General features: G+C 39.1%; 1 protein-coding gene across 1 annotated transcript in view; it reads left to right on the forward strand.

Moving 5' to 3' along the window:
* LOC127440760 (gastrula zinc finger protein XlCGF57.1-like) overlaps positions 1-25298 on the forward strand; it is a 191303-nt gene that overhangs the window by 18883 nt on the left and 147122 nt on the right. The window contains exons 2-3 of the mRNA XM_051697608.1: positions 731-985; positions 2187-2299. Coding sequence (XP_051553568.1) covers positions 2188-2299 — 112 coding nt within the window. The 5' untranslated portion in view covers positions 731-985; position 2187. The remainder of the gene's footprint in view (positions 1-730; positions 986-2186; positions 2300-25298) is intronic.

Here is a 25298-nt window from a genome sequence, read left to right on the forward strand (position 1 = left end):
TGAGAAAAAGGATGGCAATTTTACAGCCAAGCATTGATTATCAAAGTCTCAAATGCTATAACAATAAAATATTGTTATCCATTACCCCTTGTCACGGCCACTCTGGAGCAACTTCTCAATGCAAAGTTTGGTTACTTTACCAAACTGGATCTCTGTAACGCCTGTAACCTCATCCGTATTAAAAGAGGAAGACGAGTGGAAAACGACTTTCCTGATGAACACCGTACACTATGGTTATCAGATCATGCCATTCGGCCTTGCAAACTAACCTTCTGTTTTCTAGGTGTTTGTAGATTAAGTGTTCAGAGACATGATGAATAGGTGGGTGATAATCTGTGTTGATTACATTCTGATGTACTTTTCCTTACTCAAGTCTCACACTCGGTCTAGTCTTATAGTGACTTATTGATAATCAACTGAATGCCAAGGCTGAGATATGCAAATTTCCTCGTACCACCATCTTGTTTTTGGGAATATATTCTGAGTGCACAAGTGGTAGCAATGGACATCACAAAGGTCCAAGCGGTTCTGAACTGGCCACGGCCCAAGTCTGTAAAGGAGCTGCAATGCTTAGAATACAGGTTTGAATTCAACTTGAGAAATTAAGGGTAAGGATGGAAATGGGATGTGTGATTGTTGTGGTGTTTGAGAGACTGTGGAACATGTGTTGTTGGTATATGTAGTAGACTGCAGGTTTTCAGAGCATCATTTGTACAGGATTATACAGCAGGTGGCGGTAATTCTCCCAGTGAGTAAACAGACATTGAACAAGAAGAATCTCTGAACCGAATGTGACGTCATAAGAGCTGCGCGACGACTCAGTGTGTTGCTCGTTGTGCTGTTGGGAGACTTTTATGTAGATCTAGAGGATTATTTTTAATTGTAAGAAACCTTTATTATTATTATTATTCTGCCTGTTTCAAGAGGCTCAACTGAGATATAAGAACAAACAAATTAAATACTTGTGCTGCAAGTAATGAAATCGGTGAGCGTTTTCTCTTTTATTTATCCATATTTTCTAAACATAAAAACCACACTGAATGTTTTATGTCAGCACTTATATTTAAGCAAGTAAATTCTGAATAAACTGTTAACAGTTTGGCGGCTAATAAGTGATATACTTGCATTTGCTACTCTGTGAATGTGTTGTATTGAAAATGTTTTGAATTCATGTTTTGTGCTTTATATTGCTTACTCTTCAACTCTGGTGCATTTTTTAATTTTTTATTTATTTTTGGCTGCTGCCTGCAATTTTTCACACTCAAATTAAAAAGCTCACCATATACATAAGGTGGACTAATTGCATTAAAATAAATAATATACAGCTGTGGAGACCGCTGCAAAATTATCAGTTTCTCTGGATTTACTATTTATATGTGTGTGTTTGAGTGAAATGAACATTTTTGTTTTATTCTATAAAGTACTGACAACATTTCTCCCAAATTCCAAATTAAAATATTGTCATTTAGAGCATTTATTTGCAGAAAATGACAACTCGTCAAAATAACAAAAAAGATGCAGTGTTTTCAGACCTCAAATAATGCAAAGAAAACAAGTTCATATTCATTTTTAAACAACACAATACTAATGGAAGACTTCAGAAATCAATATTTGGTGGAACAACCCTGATTTCCAATCACAGCTTTCATGCGTCTTGGCATGATCTCTACCGGTCTTTCACATTGATGTTGGGTGACGTTATGCCACTCCTGGTGCAAAAATTCAAGCAGCTCGACTTTGTTTGATGGCTTGTGGCCATCCATCTTCCTCTTGATCACATTCCAGAGGTTTTCAATGGGGATCAGGTCTGGAGATTGGGCTGGCCATTACAGGGTCTTGAATTTGCTTAAATACCCCTGCACTACACGCACCAGCGGGAATCGCTATTTTATTAATAATAGCTTAATTTAAACTTTTTAGTATGGGTTGATTTTCTCATTAGAATTTAAATATTTTACTTCATGTTTAGAAAAATCTACAGAAGAATGTGATCATATTACAGGATTTTCTGGCCACTTGAAATTAAACGTAGTCAATAAATTTGAATGGTTACCTTCACTTAACTGATATGAAGAACTGTTTTGCATTACCATTCACAAACATTAAATAGTCAATTTTATTCACAGAAGCTTATCAAATATTTTTTTGGCACCAAATCTTAATAACTTCCTCTCTCTGACCCTTAGAATGAATCTGCTTGACCTGCTATTGAAGATGGAGTTTGTTAAAGATGAGAGTGAAGACATCAGTATTTCAGAACCATTCACACTGAAGAATGAATATATTAAGAAACAAAGAGGTTGGTGCCCATTGACTTTTATTTAGTCACCTCTGAGGAGCATGAAAGGGTTTTATTAATTGTGCTGTGTCTGTTTTATCCTAAGAGTGGAAGTCATTGTCAGTGCTTGGCTCACATTCAATATTCAAATGCTCATATTCGCATTCAAATGTGTAATTTTTCTTTTATTAATCTGCTATCGGCTTGTTTTCCCACCTTAGTAATTGTATCAATCGACCTAATTTTTTAACCCTTTTTTACACCCTAATAGTCTGGTGGAACCACAGAAAATTTTGACAAAATGCTACATTACTGCTGCTGATACATGCAAATTATTATTTTCTGTTTGTGCAGCCCAAGTTTGGTTCCCGCTTTATGCCCCACTCTCCTGCCTATTCTGTTTTCTGTCTCCACTCTTAATATTTCCTTATAGTAATAAATAAACATAGATTATTTAACAAAGTGGGGTGCGCAGAAGTGAGAAAGTTGGAATAGGGAACAATTGTTATATGTGGTGAGATCTAGGGGTGTAACGGTTCTCGGAAAAAAAAACGAAGTAAATGGTACGCCACCCACGATTTGGGGTGCACGATTGGCATCTGGAGCACAAGGTGTTTAGTGAAGAAAATAAAGCGTCAAATAGAAACGCACAGTTACAACGCCGCTAATGCACCTGAATAGATCTGTAAATGAATGCCTGTATTTCACGTGGGTCAACTTGATGACATCACTGTTCTGCACACGTTGTGTGTAGTTGAGAATGGCAAGGGAGAAAACGAGCCACTTATAGAGAAGCCCCCTGCGTTATTCAGGTCTCCTGTCTGGAAATGTTTTTTTTTGCAGTCAATTACAACAGCAATGGTCAAAAAACTTTTACAAAACAGGCACTGTTTGCAGACATCGCTCAACACGAGTGCTGTATACTGGTAATACATCGACATATGATCATTTACGCCGAAATCACATGGGAAGCACATGGCATGCACAGAGCATCAGATGAGCCAAAACTGCACACGCTCCCTTTCGTTTTTTAAGTAAGCGCTCAGTGCTGATTTGGACATGCATAAAACAATATCTAAAGTGATTGGGGTGTTCATTGCCAATGATATGTTTCCCTACTTCGAGACGTGTCACAACATCCCTCGTATCCATTTTAATAGCAAAGTTCCTTCTATAGTGATGTACAGCTTCCAAATATTGAATATATGTGCAGTAGAGTTTAAAATGCATTTTATGTCGATGCATGTAGCATAATAGTGTAGGTATCAAGTTAAATTGTTGATTTATTAGAGAAAAGGGTTTAAAGACCCTAACAAAAATTAACCATGGTTTTACTATAGTAATATTGTAGTAACCATAACTGCTGTCACCATAGTTTTCTTTGCAGAAATCATGGTTTTGATACAATTAACCATGGTTTTACAACAGTAATACTGTAGTTTCCATATAGTAACCATGATTATACTATACTATTGTATACATGACAACCATGTTGATTTTGTGGTTACTATGTTTTTACTACAAATACCATAGTTAAACTATGGTTACTATAAAACAATGATTTTTATTCAGGGAAAACCTGTTGAAATGTTTGTTACCAAATAGAGTATTCTTACTTTGGATTTGGCAGTAATAAAAAAAAAATTCTGTCCATTGCAAATACCGAACCGTACTGAAACCGTGATCCAAAAACCGTGATACAAACCAAAACATGAGAAATTTGAACCGTTACACCTCTAGTGAGATGTATGTGGAAGAGGAAAAGGAGTGGGGAGGAATTATTTCTGCTGACCCACTCGGTCCTTATTCGGGGGTTTCTTGAGAGGCATTGAGTGTGGGAGCAAAACCAGGCCAAGCTAGGCTTTGGAGGGGCAGATGACGCAGTCTTGCCTCTCACGTCGCTCTCGTACTTGATCTGTTGGAGGACTGGTTTATGGATAGGCACTGGACCGGTGGTAGGCAGAGATTGATTGTTTTTACAGAGAAGAGGCCTTGGACATAGGGTAGGTCTGCTCATGGGTGGGGGTGTATTGGACCCTGGTTTTATGGTATGTCTTGATGGGAAAGGAGGAATGTTGTTGTGCGCTACGTTCAGGAGTGGGTTTGGTTATTAGCAATAAAGAATAATTATCAAAGATAATTATTAATTATTAAAATCAATAAAACATTGATTAGAATCAGTGTTAGCTTTTTAATCCTTTAAATCAACAATCATCCAAGATAACCATCAATTATCTCTGGATCGCTGCCTCCGAGAAACACTGTCATGTAGTCCTCGGCCAGCTGGACGGCCTCCTCCAGCGACGCCGTGCGGTGGCACTGGACTCACTCTGCCATGCCCCGAGGAAGCTGGGAGATGAATTGCTCCAGTGTCACCAGGTCGACAATATCCATGGTGCTGCGGGTTCCCTCAGACAGCAACCATTTTCAACAGGCATCCCGGAGCTGTTTTGCAAAAGCAAATGTGCAGCCGTGTTTCCTGAACTTCCTGAACACGTTGCATGATGGCCTTCTTCAGATCTCTGTATTTGAGGAGGCTGGCAGCAGGAAGTTGTTGGTCTGTTAGCTGTGCATCCCTGGAGAGGAGCAGCAATAGGTGGGCCACTGGTCGGATGGCCATTTCTACACCTCCACATTCTTTTCAAATAGGTCGAGGTAGGCTTCGGGATCATCGTTCGGACGCATTTTAATGAGGGTAATGGGCGAGGTGGGATCTGGGGTCGCAGCTGCAGCCCCCTTTCTATCGATCAGGCTCCGGAACGCCTGCCGGTCCTCCGTTTGGGCCTGGAGCAGGAGTTGGAAACACTGTTCCTGCTCCAGGCGTAACTCTGTGAGGGCTTGGTGCTGGTTTTGCTGGATGCTGGCGAGGGACTTGATTACTTCGCCCAGCAATGAAGACTCCATAATGACATTATCCTCCTAATTCCTGGGTTTCAGCACCAGTGTAACAATTTAGGATTTAGGAGTAAGGTTTCTGTGAGACTACAAATAAACACTGTGTAACAATGTTCGTAATTTCTGGGCAATGGATGAGTCATGAGGCAGCGATTGTCAACGTGAGTGTTTATTACTCCTTCAGCGTCACATAAAACTTTAAACAAAAAAGGGCTCTCAGTGGCCAAACACACACAAACGAGTCTTCGATGGTTCACTCTCTGATATGACGGGCACATGCAGCCAACACTCTCTAGTGTCTCTCTCTTTGCCAATCTGATGCGTTCGTGCCCTTTTTAGGTCTCCCTCCGCCATCACTATAATCATTATAGGCACAAGTGGTGCCTATAATGACAACCCAGGTGATGAGCCTCACTGCTCTCTCTTTCCCGCAGACAGATACACGACCACGCCCCATCCCCACATACTGCCAGTGATGTGTTAGTATTTATCAGTGTGCAAATATCAACTACCATTATTTGAACCAAATAGCTTCTGCCTAAAATACTTTTCTTTTTTTTTTAAGTCATTAATGAGTATTTGTATTTCTTTTATTAGGCCAAGTAGTGATCAGCTTGACCTGTATTGTACATTCCTATGGGCCAGCGTTTCCCAATCCTGGGTTTAACGTACCCCCCAACACTGCACAGTTTGGGAGTCTCCCTAAATGAACACCTGGATGAACTCTACATCCGAATTGTGCAGTGCTGGGTATTCCAGGACCAGGATTCAGAAATGCTGCTAGAGGTGGAACAATAGTGGCTTCTAGGTGATGAGACATTTTTCATGGTTTACCAACTAGAGTTCAATTCATTTTCAATCAGAGGGGCAGATGGAACTTTGTTCCATCAATTCTTGACCTCTGTTGTTTTCTGCTATTGTTTGATTCACTTATCTCCTTTATTTTCACATTTATCCCTCTTGTATTAATTTTTTTACTCTTTTATTTTTTTTATTTTAGACCTGATGAAGCTGAAAGAGGAAAGTGAAGCACTGAATGAAGTGGATGAGAAACATCAGTATCAGGAACCTGCTAAATTCGTGATTGGAAATAAGTCTTATAGTTACTTACAGACTGAAAAGAAACATTCACTAAAAAGAGCGAAAACTGAACATTCTTTCATCTGCCTTCAGTGTGGAAAGAGTTTCTCAGTAAAAGGATCCCTAGAAAGGCACATGAGAATTCACACTGGAGAGACTCCATACAAATGCCTTCAGTGTGGAAAAAGTTTATCAGACAAAAATGCCCTTAATAATCATATAAGAATTCACACAGGAGAGATGCCTTTCACATGCTGCCAGTGTGGAAAGAGTTTCAGACATAAAGCAAGTCTTAATATCCACATAAGAACTCACACTGGAGAGATGCCTTTCACATGCTGCCAGTGTGGAAAGAGTTTCAGATATAAAGCAAGTCTTAATATCCACATAAGAATTCACACTGGAGAGAAACCTTACATGTGCCAACAGTGTGGCAAGTGTTTCACACACCACAAAAGTTATAAGGAGCACATGAGAATTCACACTGGAGAGACTCCATACAAATGCCTTCAGTGTGGAAAGAGTTTAATAGACAAAAATGCCCTTAATAATCACATGAGAATTCATACAGGAGAGATGCCTTTCACATGCCTTCATTGTGGAAAAAGTTTCTCTGGAAAGGGAAGCCTTGAAAGGCACATAAGAATTCACACTGACGAGAAACCTTTTGTATGTCTTCAGTGTGGAAAGAGTTTCAAACATAAAGAAAACCTAAAGGAACACATGACAATTCACAGCGGTGAGAAGCCTTACACTTGTCCTCAGTGTGGAAAAAGGTTCTTATTAAAAGCACCCCTTAAAAGGCACAAAAGAATTCACACTTGAGAGAAAGCTTGTGCATGTATTCAGTGTGGATTGAATTTTAATGACAAAAATATAGCAAACATCGGGGGCCAAGCACACATGGACCTTATTCACAGTAGCCCCATATTTGGTTTTTGACAGGATGAAAATGAGAATGTGAGGGACAAACTAACATAAATGTGATGTATTGGAGATGAATGCAGGAATGGTATTTTTTGGTTGCCATGATGTAACTGTTATCAAAATGAAAGTCTAGTCATCATGTTGTGTTACATGAAATGTGGGTGTGGGATATTTTTACTTGATATCTTTGATGTTTGATCATAATGGCATTTAATTGCTTGATGGTCATAAGAAAACAAAACTGGAACAATACTGTTAGCCTAGCAGGTGTTAGACTGTTATTAGAGACATGTCAGAGCAACCATATTATAAATGATGCTGCAATGCTCGCATTTGCAATATTACTTATAGAAAGAGTACAATGTAGCATGATTAGAACACGTGTCTTTGCAAATGTTTGTTAAACAAGTGTTATCATCATGTAATGCAGAACCTTTGCTTCACAGAGTGTTATTTTTTCATCAAAGTCAAGGTATAGTACCAAGTTTGTGCATCTTTCTGGTTTTGGAATGTTTGAGTGATGATAGGCCTCTGCATCTTGGCAAAAGTGGAGTACAGTATTTTGTGGTGTGCCATTGCACTTTTTCTAGTAGGAAGGTGGAATTATTTTATTTTTATTTTATTATGATATCTATGATATTTTAGTCTGCATGAATAAAAATAAGCAGTTAATTTTTACAGGGCGGTTTATAGTAAGCAGATAAAACTGGACTACATTTCCCATAGTTCACTGCCCTCATCACTTCCATCTGCTCCTCATCATCTTCACCTGTATTCCATTCCCTCATTTAGCTCCTTGTGTATATATACCCTCTAGTTTTGTTCATTGAATTGTCAGTCCTTGTATTGTTACGTTGTGTTGTTCAGTTGGTTTTTTTATGTTTAGCATCAGCGTTTGTTCCACTCCAGCGAGTTTACTTGATTATTCTCTGATATTTGTTTCTCTCCAGTGTGCTTCCTTATTAAAGACTTGAAAGAGACCCCTGCGTCTCCTCTCTTCCTCTCCACTAACCTAACGTTACAATGATCAGATAGGATCTGTTTATTAAGCTTTGCAGTGCGAGCCAGTGCTGGTGGCAGGTTACATCTGCACCAAGTGCTTCTTTGTCAAACACTAATTAACCTTCTCATATGTGGATCTTAAATAAAAAAAATTGAGAAGACAAGAAACACCTTTGATGATAAATAAATGGGAAATCCGCTGAGTATGTAATGTTGCTTTTGTATACCCATTATTTCTCCATAAAACAATTTAACCATGAACAGAACTTAGTCAATGACATACGTGAAAATATAAAACATTTTTACTCTTGCAGTGTGTTCCGCAAACAGTCCTGCATGACAATGCAGTATGCAAAATAGTTCTCATGAACGAGCATGACTAGCAGAGGTGCCTCCGAATACTTCATCCTGTGTATAACCGCCTATACACACTACACTTTGCTTCATTCTTGTTTTCTGCAGTGTGTTTTAGCGAAAGATGTCAGTATCTACATTGCTGCTCACTGTATTTTTTTGCTACTGCCTACTCTCATTAAAATAACCACGTCTGCAAATCTGAGCGTGGCGCACGAAAGGGTATAAATGAAGCGTGTTCTGTAATAGAGAAAACTATTTGAGGATACAGTGCTGAAAGATCAGTGCTATCTATGCCGAAACGCTTCGTTGTTTTGTCACGCTGATCACTTGAAGTGCAGAAACGGAGAGATGGGTCAGCCGATGTCATGATGTCTCACGGTCCGAATGGAACCCAGCCGAGGTCCGGACCCTGACCGTGGTCCGCTAATTGGTGACCACTGATATAAACCATAACCATTTTTTTTATTATTATTATTTGACATCCATGACTATTTATCAAAACAGACATTTTAAAATATATTATTGTGTGACTGTTGAGAACAGAATCGATGTGATGCTCTTTTCACGCTTTTATTTTGTTATAATACTTTATACTTGTGCTTGAAACAACACAATAATCGTGCAGTAGCCTAACACTTATGTAATGAGTGATTGGAAATAAGTCTTATAGTTACTTACAGACTGAAAAGAAACATTCACTAAAAAGAGCGAAAACTGAACATTCTTTCATCTGCCTTCAGTGTGGAAAGAGTTTCTCAGTAAAAGGATCCCTAGAAAGGCACATGAGAATTCACACTGGAGAGACTCCATACAAATGCCTTCAGTGTGGAAAAAGTTTATCAGACAAAAATGCCCTTAATAATCATATAAGAATTCACACAGGAGAGATGCCTTTCACATGCTGCCAGTGTGGAAAGAGTTTCAGACATAAAGCAAGTCTTAATATCCACATAAGAACTCACACTGGAGAGATGCCTTTCACATGCTGCCAGTGTGGAAAGAGTTTCAGATATAAAGCAAGTCTTAATATCCACATAAGAATTCACACTGGAGAGAAACCTTACATGTGCCAACAGTGTGGCAAGTGTTTCACACACCACAAAAGTTATAAGGAGCACATGAGAATTCACACTGGAGAGACTCCATACAAATGCCTTCAGTGTGGAAAGAGTTTAATAGACAAAAATGCCCTTAATAATCACATGAGAATTCATACAGGAGAGATGCCTTTCACATGCCTTCATTGTGGAAAAAGTTTCTCTGGAAAGGGAAGCCTTGAAAGGCACATAAGAATTCACACTGACGAGAAACCTTTTGTATGTCTTCAGTGTGGAAAGAGTTTCAAACATAAAGAAAACCTAAAGGAACACATGACAATTCACAGCGGTGAGAAGCCTTACACTTGTCCTCAGTGTGGAAAAAGGTTCTTATTAAAAGCACCCCTTAAAAGGCACAAAAGAATTCACACTTGAGAGAAAGCTTGTGCATGTATTCAGTGTGGATTGAATTTTAATGACAAAAATATAGCAAACATCGGGGGCCAAGCACACATGGACCTTATTCACAGTATACAATAATCGTGCAGTAGCCTAACACTTATGTAATGAGTGATGTATAAAGTAAAAAAAGTCAGAGACACTCTTCTTGAAATCCAAACACAATTAGTCAAAAGAAACATATTACCTTATGTTTATGGTATTGGTGCCTTTTAAAAGAATATTTCATCCAAAAATGAAAATTCCTCCTGAGTGGCATCAGGAAGGAAAATGGAGTCTGGCTGCAATGGAGTGGCACACCTGCTGGCATGAGATGACAAAGGGCTGAAACTAATGTAACCAAGCCTTGGTCTCTTAATTGCCATTGATGTGCACACTGGTACGTTCAATTCTCTGCCATAGTCAGCTGTCATGCATGACTCACTCTTGACCATTGGCTGCACTTTGATTGCTAATGCAAATTAAAAGGAATGCAAAATTAATTTTACTTTTCAAGATGTTGCAAATGAACGTAAACAAGCATTACAGTATAGTGCTATATGTTACATTTGGCCATATTATATATAACTGTACAATCATGTTGCTTCTTAAACTATGGCAGTATTGTTAGAAATACACAGCAATATTTAAATGAAAAGTTTTATATTATATGCTACCTTAACTCCTTAAGACATTTTTTGCCGTCCTGACTTGAATGCCCATGTTAGCTGTCCGCCAAGTCGTACTGACATCCAAGATCTCAAGTTGCTGGCTAACATTTGAAGTTTAGAAAATTAATATTAAAAAATTAATTGATTTTGATTCAAAGTAACTTAATAATTGTCACATAAAAATACTTACTCATGCCGGAGGTGATGTCCCAACAGTGTAAAGCAGACCTGGGCAACTTACGGCTCCGTACCTCCACATGGTTTAATGTGGCCCGTGGCTCATTTATCCTAAAAGTGTTTTTTGTTCTTCATTGGATATTTCAGTTATCTTGCATTGGGACCTAACGCGCCTCCACAAGCGTTTAACATGCTCAGGGTTGCCAGATAAGAGACTCAACACCCCCAGTTTGAGATTTATTCTTGTGCAAATTGGAAATATCCCACCTAATGTTATACTTATTTTGTGCAGTCTGGCAACCATGCACGCAAGTGTGCTCTTTTTAGCTTTCGCTCTCCCCTTTGTACAAACGTAACAATCTCTAGTGCAATATTCTGCTCAAGGAAAAGTGTTATATTGCCACTCTGTGTCCATTCTTGAGGCTGCTTGTGATGTTTGGTGCTACTAAATTTGCAGGTAAACCTTCTCAGTGATGAAATTAAATATAAAAGTAGATCTCAGCATCACTGACACGCGAGCAAAAGCAAGCAAGAGACGAATATGTATGTGCATTTTTTATTTGTGCTGTTTAGAAATGTCCCCTTAATTCATAATAAGCTCAGCCTTGATTCAGTTTTTTAATGCCTGATAGAAGTATCTACTTTTGTAGAGTAATACAATACTTTAGGCAACTGCAGAATATTCCCATCAGTCACATATACATTTCAGAAAATTGAGTAGCTACACAAATATTTCTGGGCTTAAAAGATACAAAAACCAAATCAATGCGTAGCATTGTATCACAAAAGGAATACAATGTGGCCTCCTATGCACTACTTGATGTGGCCCCTTTACCAAAATAGTTGCCCACCCCTTGGCCGTCTCTACCAATTGAAGGTAGCTTGCAAACCCACGGCAAACATCCCAAAATTGGTGAAGGAATCATTGGAAAAATGCCTGTCAAAAAGCCGTAAGCTGGCACAAATACCTCCTTCTTTAAAACACATGAATGCAAGCCATGTCCTTCTCAACAAAATTATGGTTGGAAAACTGAATAAAATGTGTGCTTTCAAACAGCCAAAGACACACCTACGACCCATGCTTGCTGATTCTCTCGCTCAACAACGGCGACTTCGGCACCAGTGTTGCCAACTATTTCTCTGGTGAATAAGGCCGTGAGAATTGCACATGAGACACACCAGGGTGTTGTCAAAACAAAGCAGTATTTGGTGTAAATTTTATTGGGCTAATAATGATCATCAGAAATTGTGCAGCATGTGTTATGAATCAACCTCTTCATGATTACAATCGTTGAAACCTCTTGTAATCTAGGAAGTTAGGAATTAAGTCAGACAGAGATTCAAGTTGAATACATTGACTGTTTTTGATTATTGCGCTTCTTTTCCTGAGGCAATTGTGGTGTCCAACATCTCATCACAAACAGCTGAGCTGATGAAAAATTTTGCTCACTTTGGCTATCCTTTGGAAATCATCTCTTACAATTTTAGACTATTTGTCAGCCAAGCGTGTGAGTCTTTCCTAAAGGATGGAGGTACTGTATTAAGCATATACTGTACGTGTTTCTCCATACTACCCAAAGAGTAAAGAAAAGATAGAACAGTTCCATCGATATCTCAAGAAGGCATTTCAGACATGCAAGTATGAGAATAAAGTGTGGAAGGTGTAGCTTCCAAAGATTATAATGTCTTATCACTCAACTCCTCATCGGGCTTCTGAAGAAACACCATCATTCCTTATGTTTTCCAGAGACATTTGAACATAGTTACCAAGTGTTGATCTGTTGCAAGAAAAGAGTACACAAGTCAAAATGCATTACCATACATAAAAGCAGAAAATGAAAGACTATGCAGACAAAACAAAAAGAGCAAAGGACCATTCATTCAAAAGAGACAAACATGGAAGGAAAGTTGCATCCAAAGTTCAAAAGCACCAAATTTGTTCTTGTAAGCAGAACATTATTTGAACTGGTGAGTACAAATTATGGATTTGTGATCAAAAGAAATGTCAAACATTAATAAAATAAATATAAAATGTACATAAAATGTGAATAAAAAATGTACATTTTACATATTGCTGAAGAGTATATGGAGTTTGTTAGAAACGTGAAAAAAAAAGTGTTTGTTAAAGTTAAATTTCCTTTTTGAGATTTTGTTTCTGTAACAAGGGAACGGATGTAGTATAGTTATAGATATTCTCACAGGACTGTATGAGATGATGTGACGGTAGGAGGCAGTATTGAGTTGACTGTGATGAAGTACACAGGTGATGTGAGATGAAGTAAAAAAAAAAAAAACTCTGAAATGGAACTGAAAGATGTCTTCCTTCAATTGCAAATCACAACATTCCCAGAAATCAGTTTGTTTAAAAAAAAATTGAAAACTATTTACATGCAACCCTGGCATCAGAAAATTTTAATCGGGGGTGCTATGCCAAAATTAATACTATCATTACATATTATTATGCTTCTTCGATTCGTGAACACTCTTTTCAGAAAAGAAAAGGAGTTTTAGCAAATACCTGTGGAAGCTCCAAATGTCAGCCCATATTTCATTGCAGCAAGGACACTTGGCATAGCTTGTACGGAGGTGTAATGCAGTTTAAGAATTAGTTTGTGTGTGGGCCTGGATAGCTCAGCGAGTACTGACGCTGACTACCACCCCTGGAGTCGCGAGTTTGAATCCAGGGCGTGCTGAGTGACTCCAGCTAAGTCTCCCAAGCAACCAAATTGGCCCGGTTGCTAGGGAGGGTAGAGTCACATGGGGTAACCTCCTTGTGGTTGCTATGTGTGTTTTTTGCTTTTGGTGGGCGCGTGGTGAGTTGTGCGTGGATGCACACGCTCAACAAGCGCTCAACAAGCCACGTGATAAGATGCGCGGATTAACGGTCTCAGACGCGGAGGCAACTGGGATTCATCCTCCGCCACCCGGATTGAGGAGAGTCACTACACCACCACGAGGACTTAGAGAGCTCTGGGAATTGGGCATTCCAAATTGGGGAGAAAAGGGGAAGAAAATTAGTTTGTGTGAACTTTTCGCCACCAGCAACAGATTTAGACAGTTCTTTAAACAAGTATTGTTGAGCCGTGATAAACTCCAAATCAACTTCCATGTAACTTAGTTAAGTATGTGTTGTATGCATTGCGTGTCCAGAAAAGTGGTGTTATTCTGTTGATCAAGAACTGAAAAAGCTTCAATTAACTTACTGTTTCTTTCTCCAAAACATTCCGAGATTTCCGTTAGCACCTCGTCCAACATACTATAGTATAGTCACCGTAGCTTCCCTTGATAGCTACTTGTTATCCTCCACCTGATAAGCCTGAAGGCCTTTGTTGACTGTACATTTTCTTTTGGAAGGACTTTGTGTCATCAGTCTTCATCCAGCTCCAAAAAGTCAGATTCGCATGGCAATTTTGTCAGACATTCTGAAGCACATGTAACTAATCTTACAGCACTGATTAGGTGCATGCAATCCAATTGCATCAATTTGTTTGGAGCATCAAGCAGCTGTAGAACTTTAAAGACCATATGGGCAATTCATTTAAAGCTCTTCTCTGATACGGCCCTTTTCAGGCCAACTGCCTTCACGCACATATTGGCCTCTTACATATGATTGCCGTTGATCTCTTCCAACAACTCAAAAATGTCCTGAAAAGAGATCGAAATTGTCTTGATTGTTAAAAGATACCCCGTCCACTGCTGTTTAAGTAGTCTCTTAAGCTGTTGTCCACCAAACAAGATTCTTGGCTTTTTGATTAACTTATATAGCAAGTTCTACAATTTAAAGAAATCTTCTACATCTGGTTTGGTAGATATTGCATGAACAACCACAAAATTGAGCTGGTGATTTGAATTCATTTGGTACACAATGTTTTCTGTCTGGATATTTAAGGAAGGTTGGCAAGGAACTTGGGGAGTCTGTAGTCAGATATTCCACGCTTATCGCTGCGTATCATTTTCTATAGCCAGGTATGTTTCTTTGACTTGTCTTTTATTTTTAGGAATGTTTGTTTATTCTGATCATGTGTGAAATTGGCTTTGATTGATTTTGTAACATACGTTTTAAATCCTACCTGGCAAATAAATTGTTACTTTTTGATTTATTCGGTATTCCTCCTAAATCATTTATCACCGGTAGATTTGAGGGATGCCTTTTGTTACCGCAAACTTATGTCCAGGATAATGATCATTACTGGAGCTTATGAATAGGAGAAAACCACTACCAGTCACTGCTTATCACCGTCTGAGCAAGTTGTATGAATCATGACTAAATAAAGCTATCATCTGGTTATGAGCAAGCAGTAGGCGGATAAACCAGATGATATTAGTAAACCCTGCAACCACTGACTATGAACGGGACTTGTGATTTTGTGTCCATGAAATATGTATGTAATTAATCACCTGGCATATGACTCTGAGCGACAGTCGGGACCTGAATGAAAGGATAATGAAAGTTAGGACGATTCAGAGTAAGCAATAACTTAAAAAAATTAAATTAAAAGAATGATCAGAAATCAATTAGAGCTTGAATCAATATTAGGGGTTCAACTTAAATTGGAATCAGATTAATATAAAATTGGAGTCAAAATTAATAACGGAGTCAACTGATAAAGTGCAAATTAATAATAAGTGTTTTTGCTTCAGCGCTCAGAAAAGATAGGACAACGCAGAAACCTTCAGCCACGCCATTGGATACCGTCCTTGGGCCTTTGGGTGGCCTCTTTTTACATTTTGGTCAGGGTTTGGACATCCCCCCCTTTCAGCTATCATCATGTCAAGAAGTCACTCTGTGACCTGACAATTTTCCTTAACAAAGCAAATGATGAGGATGAACCTGCGCGCTTTTTTGTGCTGTTCCGCCTAACGACTGGAGTTTATTTTGTAGAGTAACACACCTTCAGGACAGTTTTATGGATGAATCTACAAGCTCTTTGTGTTTATTCCACCTATTGGCTGGAGTTTGTTTTATAGATTATCTTTTGCTGTGTAATTCTGTCTCACAAAATTTGTATAGAAACACCGGACTTGAGTAATCCAAAGGCAAAGTTGTCGTGGGGGTTCTTGTAGGCGTACATGGACTGTTTGAGTTTAGAAGGTCGGACACCAGTTTGCGCTGTCGTGTGCGGGGTTAATGCGCACATTTTTCTTTTTTCTGTTTGTTTGGTTCTGGGGGATATTCAGGTTTTGATGGTTGCACTAATGTTGGAATGTGGTCTTTATAATCTTGTTTTTGACACACAATCTATTTTTTCTTATATGTCAAACTGTAAAATGTTAATATGAGCGGATTGTCTCTCTCCACATGGAATGTGAATGGGTTGGGGCACCCCATAAAAAGAAGGAAGGTTATTTCTCTACTTAAGCATAAATATAAGATTGACTCTAGAATAGATTTTTTTTTTATATCTAAGTCCCTCATTTCTTCAGTTGCTGATTGCTCAATTGGAAACATTTTAGTCTCAGATCACGCCCTGCTGTGTTTAGAGGTGTTGTCACATATAGAGAAAAGGAAATCATATAGTTGACATTTTAACGTATCCCTTTTGCAAAATCCTGAATTCCAACAAATGTTAAAGGCTGAAATCAGTGTCTATATGGAGACCAACTGGTCCTCAGTATCCTCTGTGGGCGTGGCTTGGGAGGCACTTAAGGTGGTTCCTAGACGTCAGATCATACAGTATGCCTCATTCACCAAAAAATCCAAAGCTCAAGAACTCGTGGAGTTAGAAGGGAATATTATAAATGCTGAGGCAGATCTGAAGCACCGACTGTTGTCTAATGGCCTCAGAGAATTGATCCGACTGAAATACAGATATAATACTATTTTGTCGTGGAAGTTGGAGTTTTGGGTATTCAGGGAAAGACAGTCATACTTTGAGTCGGGGGACAAGGCAGGAAAACTTCTGGCTAGATATATAATACAGAGAGAGTCTTTTTCTACCATTCCTTCAGTGAAATCTGCTGGTGGTGAAATATTTACCTCAGCCATTGATATTAATAATGCTTTTAAAGAATTCTATCTTGATCTTTATAGTTCAACATATTCGTCTACTGAAGAGGATATTGGAAACTCTGTGGAACCATTAGATCTCCCTAAACTGATGGCTGAGCAAAAAAATTCTCTTTATTCTGGGATAACCTTGGAGGAGCTTGGCGAGGTAATTAAGGACTTGCCCACAGGCAAGACTCTGGGGCCAGACGGCTTTGCTGCTGAATTTTTTATATCCAATGCTACAGAACTGGTTCCACTTTTGCTAGAAGTTTATTCGGAATCATTAAAGAATGGAAAGCTTCCACCAACCATGACACAAGCCTGGATCAGTCTGATCCTTAAAAAGGACAAAGATCCAAGCGAGTGTTAAATTACCGTCCAATTTCCCTGATCCAGCTAGATGTTAAAATATTGTCAAAAATGTTGGCTAACTGATTAAGTAAAGTTATGACATCTCTTATACATATATCAGGTGGGGTTTATTTGGGGCTGTAACTCTTCTGATAACATTAGGTGTTTCATTAATGTCATGTGGGCAGTGGTGAATGATCAGACTCCGGTCGTTGCCATCTCGCTTGATGGCGAAAAGGCGTTTGATATGGTAGAATGGGATTATCTTTTTAGGATTTTGGAAATGTATGGGTTCGGGAATAATTTTATTGGGTGGATTAAGTTACTTTATATACACCCGGTAGCGGCGGTTCAAACAAATGGATTAATTTCAGATTATTTTACTCTGGATTGAGGCACTTGGCAGGGTTGTCCTCTTTCCCCCTTATTGTTCTGTCTGGCCCTGGAACCATTAGCAGCCGTGATAAGAAAGGAGGATGATTTTCCAGTGGTGGTGGCGGGAGGTGTGGTGCATAAGCTTTTGCTTTACACAGATTATATTTTATTATTTTTCTCTGACCGTACTAGATCTATGCCTTGCCTCCACAGAATTATTCATTCCTTTTCTAAGTTCTCAGGATACAGAGTCAATTGGTCTAAATCCGAAGCTTTTGCTCTGACAGCGTACTGCCTGGTAACAGCTTTTGAGCCGGACGTCTTCCAGTGGCCCAAACAGGGCATTAAGTATTTGGGTATTTTATTCCCAGCAAATTTGTGTGATTTAGTTAGAGTTAATTTTGACCCTTTAATAAAAAGGTTTTCGAGCAATGTGAGTAGGTGGGCTTCATTACATTTATCTATGACTGGGAAGGTTAATGTTATTAAAATGAATTGTATTCCAAAATTCAACTACCTGCTACAATCTCTTCCTATAGATGTCCGTCCCCCCTCCCCCCCTTGTTTCAAACAATTTGATAGCATAGCAAAGTCTTTCATTTGGAATGGTAAACGTCCCAGATTACACTTCAATAAGTTACATAGGCCGACTGACAAAGGTGGGCTAGGCCTACCCAAGATTTAGTTTTATTATTATGCATTCGGTCTCAGACATTTGGCTCATTGGTCGCTTCCACCTGAGAGAGCCCCTCCCTGGTTTTATATTGAACAGGAAGTTCTTGCCCCTATTTCGCCATTGCAAAGCCTTTCTATCAAACTAACCGGAGAAGATATGTTACACCCCGTTATCTCACATTTGCACGCGATATGGACAAAAGTGTCCAAAGTGTTTAATTCAGAAAAATTTTTTAATGTTGCTTCGAGCATATGGCTGAACCCCAAATTATGTATTAATAAGTCCCTTTTTTGCTGGACAGAATGGACTGTGAGGGAGGTTAATATGCTCGGTAACCTATATGAGAGTGGAGTGTTGAGATCCTTTGAAAATATAGTTCATCATTTTGGGATTCCCAGATCTCAATTCTTCAGGTATTTACAGCTGCATCACCTGCTTTGTACTATTTCTGGGAGTAGCATACACCCCCCTAGAGAGGCAGATACTCTGGGAGTGGTGATTACTGCTTTTGGAAAAGGTGATGAGGCATCAGTGTATTACTCCCTGTTAATTCAGGGTCTGGGGGACAGAGCTTCGGCTTCTCTCAAGAGATTATGGGAGAAAGATTTAAACTTGGTATTGGAGGAGGGAGTGTGGGCTAGGATTCTAAAAAACATCAAGTCTACATCTAGAGATGCAAGGGTGCACCTTATGAATTTAAGAATTTACATAGACTATTTGACCCCCTCTGGATTGTATAGGCTTGGTCTTAAAGACACACCCACCTGCTGGCGATGCCAATCAGAAGATGGGGACACAACCCAGGTTTTTTGGTGGTGTGTTAAGATCCAAGAATTTTGGTTGAGGGTTCAGAGTTTTATGTGTGATAATTTGGGCACTCAAATGTCATTTTGCCCCAGACTCTGTATTTTAGGCAACGGGCGGTCATTAATATAGGGGATAAATGCATAAAAAATTGGGTCCTAGCCAGTGTTATGATCGACAGACAAATCATTCTTAGGGGATGGAAGTCGGCTGGAGCACCCTCATTTCAAGAGTGGTGCACAGAGATGGGCAGGGTAGCGGCATTCGAGGAGATGTCATGTAAAAGTCTAGGCAACTTAGATTCGTTTAATAAAAAATGGGGCTGCTATTTGGCCTTTTTGGATGGCTTTCGGGGACGGGCAGTGGAGAGAGATAATGTGTGTGATTATAATATATATATATATATATATATATATATAAACATTTTGTGTAACTCAAGTTGTGACCACAGGGATATTTGTTGAGGGTCAGGGTGGGGTTGGGAATTGGGAGGGGAAAAGGGAATAATGGGGGTTATAGTTGATTCTAGGAATATATGTTTTGCTTTTCTGTTTCAAGTGTGTGAATCAATAAAAAGTGTTAATCAAAACAAAACAAAAAAAACAAAGCAAACGACGGAAAACAAAATTCAGCATCTTACTGCACTGAATATTTCAACCACTCACTTGAGTTATACCGTGATGCTACAAATGACGATTGCTAATTGTTGTACACCAAGAAGGAAATTGTTGTGACTTAACCTGATTTATGCTCACCAAGGTCGGCAGGCACTCTGGGGCGACCAGATGTGCTCCAGCTGGAGGAAGAGGGCAGAGAGTCAGGTGCTGGTGTGACAACGCCTAGCAAGTTGCTGGATTTGGTGTTGGGTGGTTGCACTGTCGCACCTGGCAATCTACCACTTGATTGACTTTTTACTGTTCCTGATGTCATATATTTTTTATATTGATGTTTTACATCCAGTTATTGCCATCGACAAGTTAACTATCTTAACTATCTAGCTCTCAGTTACAGCATTCATTAGCATTAATTTGCAAGCCAGTCACTCATAGGCTATTTGTAAAAAAACATTTTTTACTCTAAATGGCAGAAACATGCACTATGTGAAAGAGCCTTGAGTTACTGTATCAAGCCTGTAAATGTTTTTTTTCTTCTACTTCTTTTTCTTCTTTTTCTCTTGGGTGCAATACTCATCCCTACCTCCAGAGGAGGTATTTCACAGAGTTGTCTAGAAAGAAGAACTAGAAGAAGAGCGAAGAAGATGCACAAGCAAGTGTTGTTGTATGTTCATGTTGATTTTGTCAATCCATCTAAAGTCCTGATTGAGAAAAGTTCTTTTGTTCAGCACTTATGTAAGGTGATAGTTTAAAATGCTGATACTAGTATTAGTACCTTTTCTGGATTGTTTAATCTTTGTTTCTCCAGATCTTGAGTAACTGTGCTGGATAATGGAAATGTTTTTTGATGCAGTATTGTTTGAAACAGCTTTTGATGTAAATTGAATTATGTTGTTGCTTTTTTGTGTATGACTGACCAGTTGGAGATTTTTATTCTTGAGGCTTAATTGGATTATACTAATTTTCATCATCATTTCATCTTCTCCATCAACCGATTTAAAGCCTGCCTTCATTCATGTATCCATTTTAAATTAGACATTTGAGACTGGACTATTGTTGAATTCCAAATTCTGGGACTTGGTTGTTTTGTAATCTTCAATACGTCAATTTTGTGTTATGTATTTGTTTAAAGTCTGGATTCATGTTTTTGTTGCAAATTATAATCACTTAATGTCTAAAGAACTATGCTTGCACATGTGATAAATTACTTTTATAATGAATGTTGAATAATCCCTCCTTTAATCCATGTAATTGTTGAGGATATTTTAGATGCCATAAAGATGATTATAGGCTAGCTTTGGTTATACATGGTTAACAGGGTGATGACATTTCCTGCAACAATGGGATATTATATAAATTAAGGAATCTGGGATTTTTTTTTTTTTTCTTCTCCATACCACACAGCAATCCTGATTCACCCCTGCAGTGAAAAAAGGTGGAATATAAAGAGGAACAACACACAGTGAAGTCTACTGACATACTATTGCAAAAATGAAGTCTGTTAAAGAGGAACAAAGAGGTTGGTGTCCATTCTTGATTCTCATTCTTGAAGCTACATCTAGTTCAGTGGATCTGGCAGCTGTAATTATAAAATCATAGAAGCAGTAAAATTACAGTTAAACAAACAAATAATACCAGAATAAACATAAGACAGAGAGGAATAACCTTCAGCCTATCAAAGGTCACATACAGCAGATTCTAGGCCTTTGCTTACTGGCATTAAATATGTGTTCTATTGTATTTTTTCATATCTCTCAATTTATTATTCATTTTAGACTTGACCGAAATAAAAGAAGAAATTCAAGAACTGAATGACATGGAGGAGAAACATCATGATCATAAATGTGATCATTTCATGACTGGTGAAGAACCTTTAAGTGGCTCAAAGACTGAAATAATTTTTTCAAAGAAAAGAACTGGAAGAGCAAGAGCCAAAAATTCTTTCACCTGCCATAAGTGTGGAAAAAGTTTGGCACACAAAGGAGATCTTCAACGTCACATGAGAATTCACACTGGAGAGAAACCCTTCATCTGCTCTCAGTGTGGAAAGACTTTTGCACATAAAGCAAATCTTCAGCGTCACATGAGAATTCACACTGGAGAGAAACCCTTCATCTGCTCTCAGTGTGGAAAGACTTTTGCACATAAAGCAAATCTTAAGCGTCACATGAAAATTCACACTGGAGAGAAGCCATACCACTGTACTATATGTGGGAAGAGTTTCAGCCACTCAAGCATTCTCAAAATTCATCTGCACTATCACTCTGGATTGAAGCCATTTAACTGTGATCAGTGCAGCAAGAAATTTACGCTGGCATCACAGCTAAAGTTACATCTGGCAACTCATGCTAATGAGAAGCCTCATGTGTGTTCTTTTTGTGGAAAGAGTTTCAATACATTAACACACCTGAGAACACATGAGAGAGTGCATACTGGAGAGAAGCCATACCACTGTACTTCATGTGGGAAGAGTTTCAGCCACTCAAGTAATCTAAGGGCTCATTTAAAAAAGCATTGTCCAAAACTGTCATATGAGCAATGTTAATTTCAGGGCCAAAATGTATTAAATGTAATAAAATGTCAGTCAGTTCACTAGATCTGTTTGCTGTCGACTGAAAGTAAATAAATCATTAGAAAATAGAAACTGAACAAGTGAGAGGACAAAAGTGTGTAGGTTGAGGCACAGATTTTGAAATACTTTGTTTCAATTGACAATGAGCTCTTATGTTACATGACAGCAATTCTCATTAGCAGCCAGCAAGAAGAGCCTTTCTTCAGGAGCGAAGTGCATAATTACTGTTGTGGACTCTCTGCTATGTACAGTGCCTTGCAAAAGTATTCAGACCCCTGACCAATTCTCTCATATACCGAATTACAAATGGTACACTGAAATTACATTCCGATTGATATTTTATTTTAAAACACTGAAACTCAAAAACAATAATTGTAAGGTGACATTGTTTTTTTGTTGGGACATACTGTATGTTTATGAAAAATAAAAAACTGAAATATCTTGCATGCATAAATATTCAACCCCCACACAGTAGTATTTGATCGAGCCACCTTTTGCTGCAATAACTGCTTTAAGTCTTTTGGGGTACATATGTACCAGATTTGCACACAGTGACGAAGTGATTTTGGCCCATTCTTCTCGACAGATTTGCTCCAGGTTGTTCAGGTTGGTTGGGTGACGCTTGTGGACTGCAATTTTCAAATAGTGCCACAGATTCTCAATAGAATTAAGATCAGGACTTTGACTGGGCCACTGTAGGACATTTATCTTTTTGTTCTTGAGCCACTCCAATGTTGCGTTGGCCTTGTGCTTGGTATCATTGTCCTGAAAGGTGAATTTCCTCCCAAGCTTCAGTTTTTAGCAGACTGAAGCAGGTTCTCTTGCAGTATTTCCCTATATTTTGCTCCATCCATTCTTCCTTCAATTCAATAAGATGCCCAGTCCCTGCTGATGAGAAGCATCCCCACAGCATGATGCTGCCGCCACCATACTTCACTGTAGTGATGGTGTGTCTTAAGGCACAGGAAGTGTTAGGTTTGCGCCACAAAGACAGCTTTGAGTTTTGGCCAAAATGCTCTATCTTGGTCTCATCTGACCACAAAACCTTCTCCCACATCTGGCAAATTCCAGACATGCTTTCAGATGGTACTTTTTGAGTAACGGCTTCTTTCTTGCCACTCTCCCATACAGGCCAGCGTTATGCAGTGCTCTTGATATGGTTGACTGGTGGACCATTACTCCACTCCCAGCCACTGGACTCTGTAGCTCCTTCAAAGTGATTGTTGGCCTCTCTGTGGCTTCTATCACAAGTCTCCATTTTGTTAGAGCACTGAGTTTTGAGGGATAGCCTTTTCTTGGCAGTGTCTGTGTGGTATGGTGCAGCTTCCACTTCCTGATTATTGATCCAACTGTGCTCACTGGGATATCCAAACATTTGGATATTATTTTGTTATTTATCTCTATCTTAATTTTCCTTCAGATTCACAGCCTGGCCAATGATCCTTCAACAATGTTTTTTTTATCCAGAAAATGTGATTGCAACTATAATTATTCACAGGTGGATGCCAATGTTTAAGTAATTGTGTCCCCGTTAGGGCAGTTTTTTCATCGGTGTAACCTGGCAGCTTCCACAGCACAGGGGTTGAATAATTATGCAAGTAAGATATATACAGTTGTGCTCAAAAGTTTGCATACCCTGGAAGAAATTGTGAAATTTTTATTAGTCTTTTATTTAAGGATTGTGAACATATGAAGCCATTTATTATCACATAGCTGTTTGGTTCCTTTTTAAATCATAATGACAACAGCAATCACCCAAATGGCCCTGATCAAAAGTTTACATCCCCTTGAATGTTTGGCCTTGTTACAGACACACAAGGTGACACACACAGGTTTAAATGGCAATTAAAGGTTAATTTCCCACACCTGTGGCTTTTTAAATTGCAGTTAGTGCCTGTGTATAAAAAGCAGGTTAGATGCTGAGCCATGGGGAGCAGAAAAGAACTGTCAAAAGACCTGCGTAACAAGGTATTGGAACTTTAAAAAGATGGAAAAGGAAATAAAAAGATATCCAAAGCCTTGAAAATGCCAGTCAGTTTTGTTCAATCACTTATTAAGAAGTGGAAAATTCGGGGATCTCTTGATACCAAGCCAAGGTCAGGTAGACCAAGAAAGATTTCAGCCACAACTGCCAGAAGAATTGTTCGGGATTCAAAGAAAAACCCACAGGTAACCTCAGGAGAAATACAGGCTGCTCTGGAAAAAGACGGCGTGGTTGTTTCAAGGAGCACAATACGACGATACTTGAACAAAAATGAGCTGCATGGTCGAGTTGCCAGAAAGAAGCCTTTACTGCACCAATGCCACAAAAAAGCCCTGTTACAATATTCTCGACAACACCTTGACACGCCTCACAGCTTCTGGCACACTGTAATTTGGGGTGACGAGACCAAAATAGAGCTTTATGGTCACAACCATAAGCTCTATGTTTGGAGAAGGGTCAACAAGGCCTATAGTGAAAAGAATACCATCCCCACTGTGAAGCATGGTGGTGGCTCACTGATGATTTGGGGGTGTGTGAGCTCTAAAGGCACGGGGAATCTTGTGAAAATTTATGGCAAGATGAATGCAGCATGTTATCAGAAAATACTGGCAGACAATTTGCATTCTTCTGCATGAAAACTGCGCATGGGATGCTCTTGGACTTTCCAGCACGACAATGACCCTAAGCACAAGGCCAAGTTGACCCTCCAGTGGTTACAGCAGAAAAAGGTGAAGGTTCTGGAGTGGCCATCACAGTCTCCTGACCTTAATATCATTGAGCCATTGTGGGGAGATCTCAAACGTGTGGTTCATGCAAGACGACCAAAGACTTTGCATGACCTGGAGGCATCATGATGGCGCCGCAGATGGCCGCCTCGGTGTGGAGCGCTCCTCTTGTTTTGTTGTTTTTGTTTGTTTGTCCTGTGTTTAGTAATCTTTTTCCAGTCAGTTTTACCAGAGACGAACTGCTGAACGTTCGACAGCATATACCAGTCAATCTTTTCCCGGATTTTGAATATTCTGACGTTTTGTTGGATATTTTAGTCAGAGGCACGGCTGTGTTGTTTAAATG

This window comes from Myxocyprinus asiaticus, chromosome 5 (genome assembly GCF_019703515.2).
Source record: "Myxocyprinus asiaticus isolate MX2 ecotype Aquarium Trade chromosome 5, UBuf_Myxa_2, whole genome shotgun sequence".
Lineage (NCBI taxonomy): Eukaryota > Metazoa > Chordata > Actinopteri > Cypriniformes > Catostomidae > Myxocyprinus > Myxocyprinus asiaticus.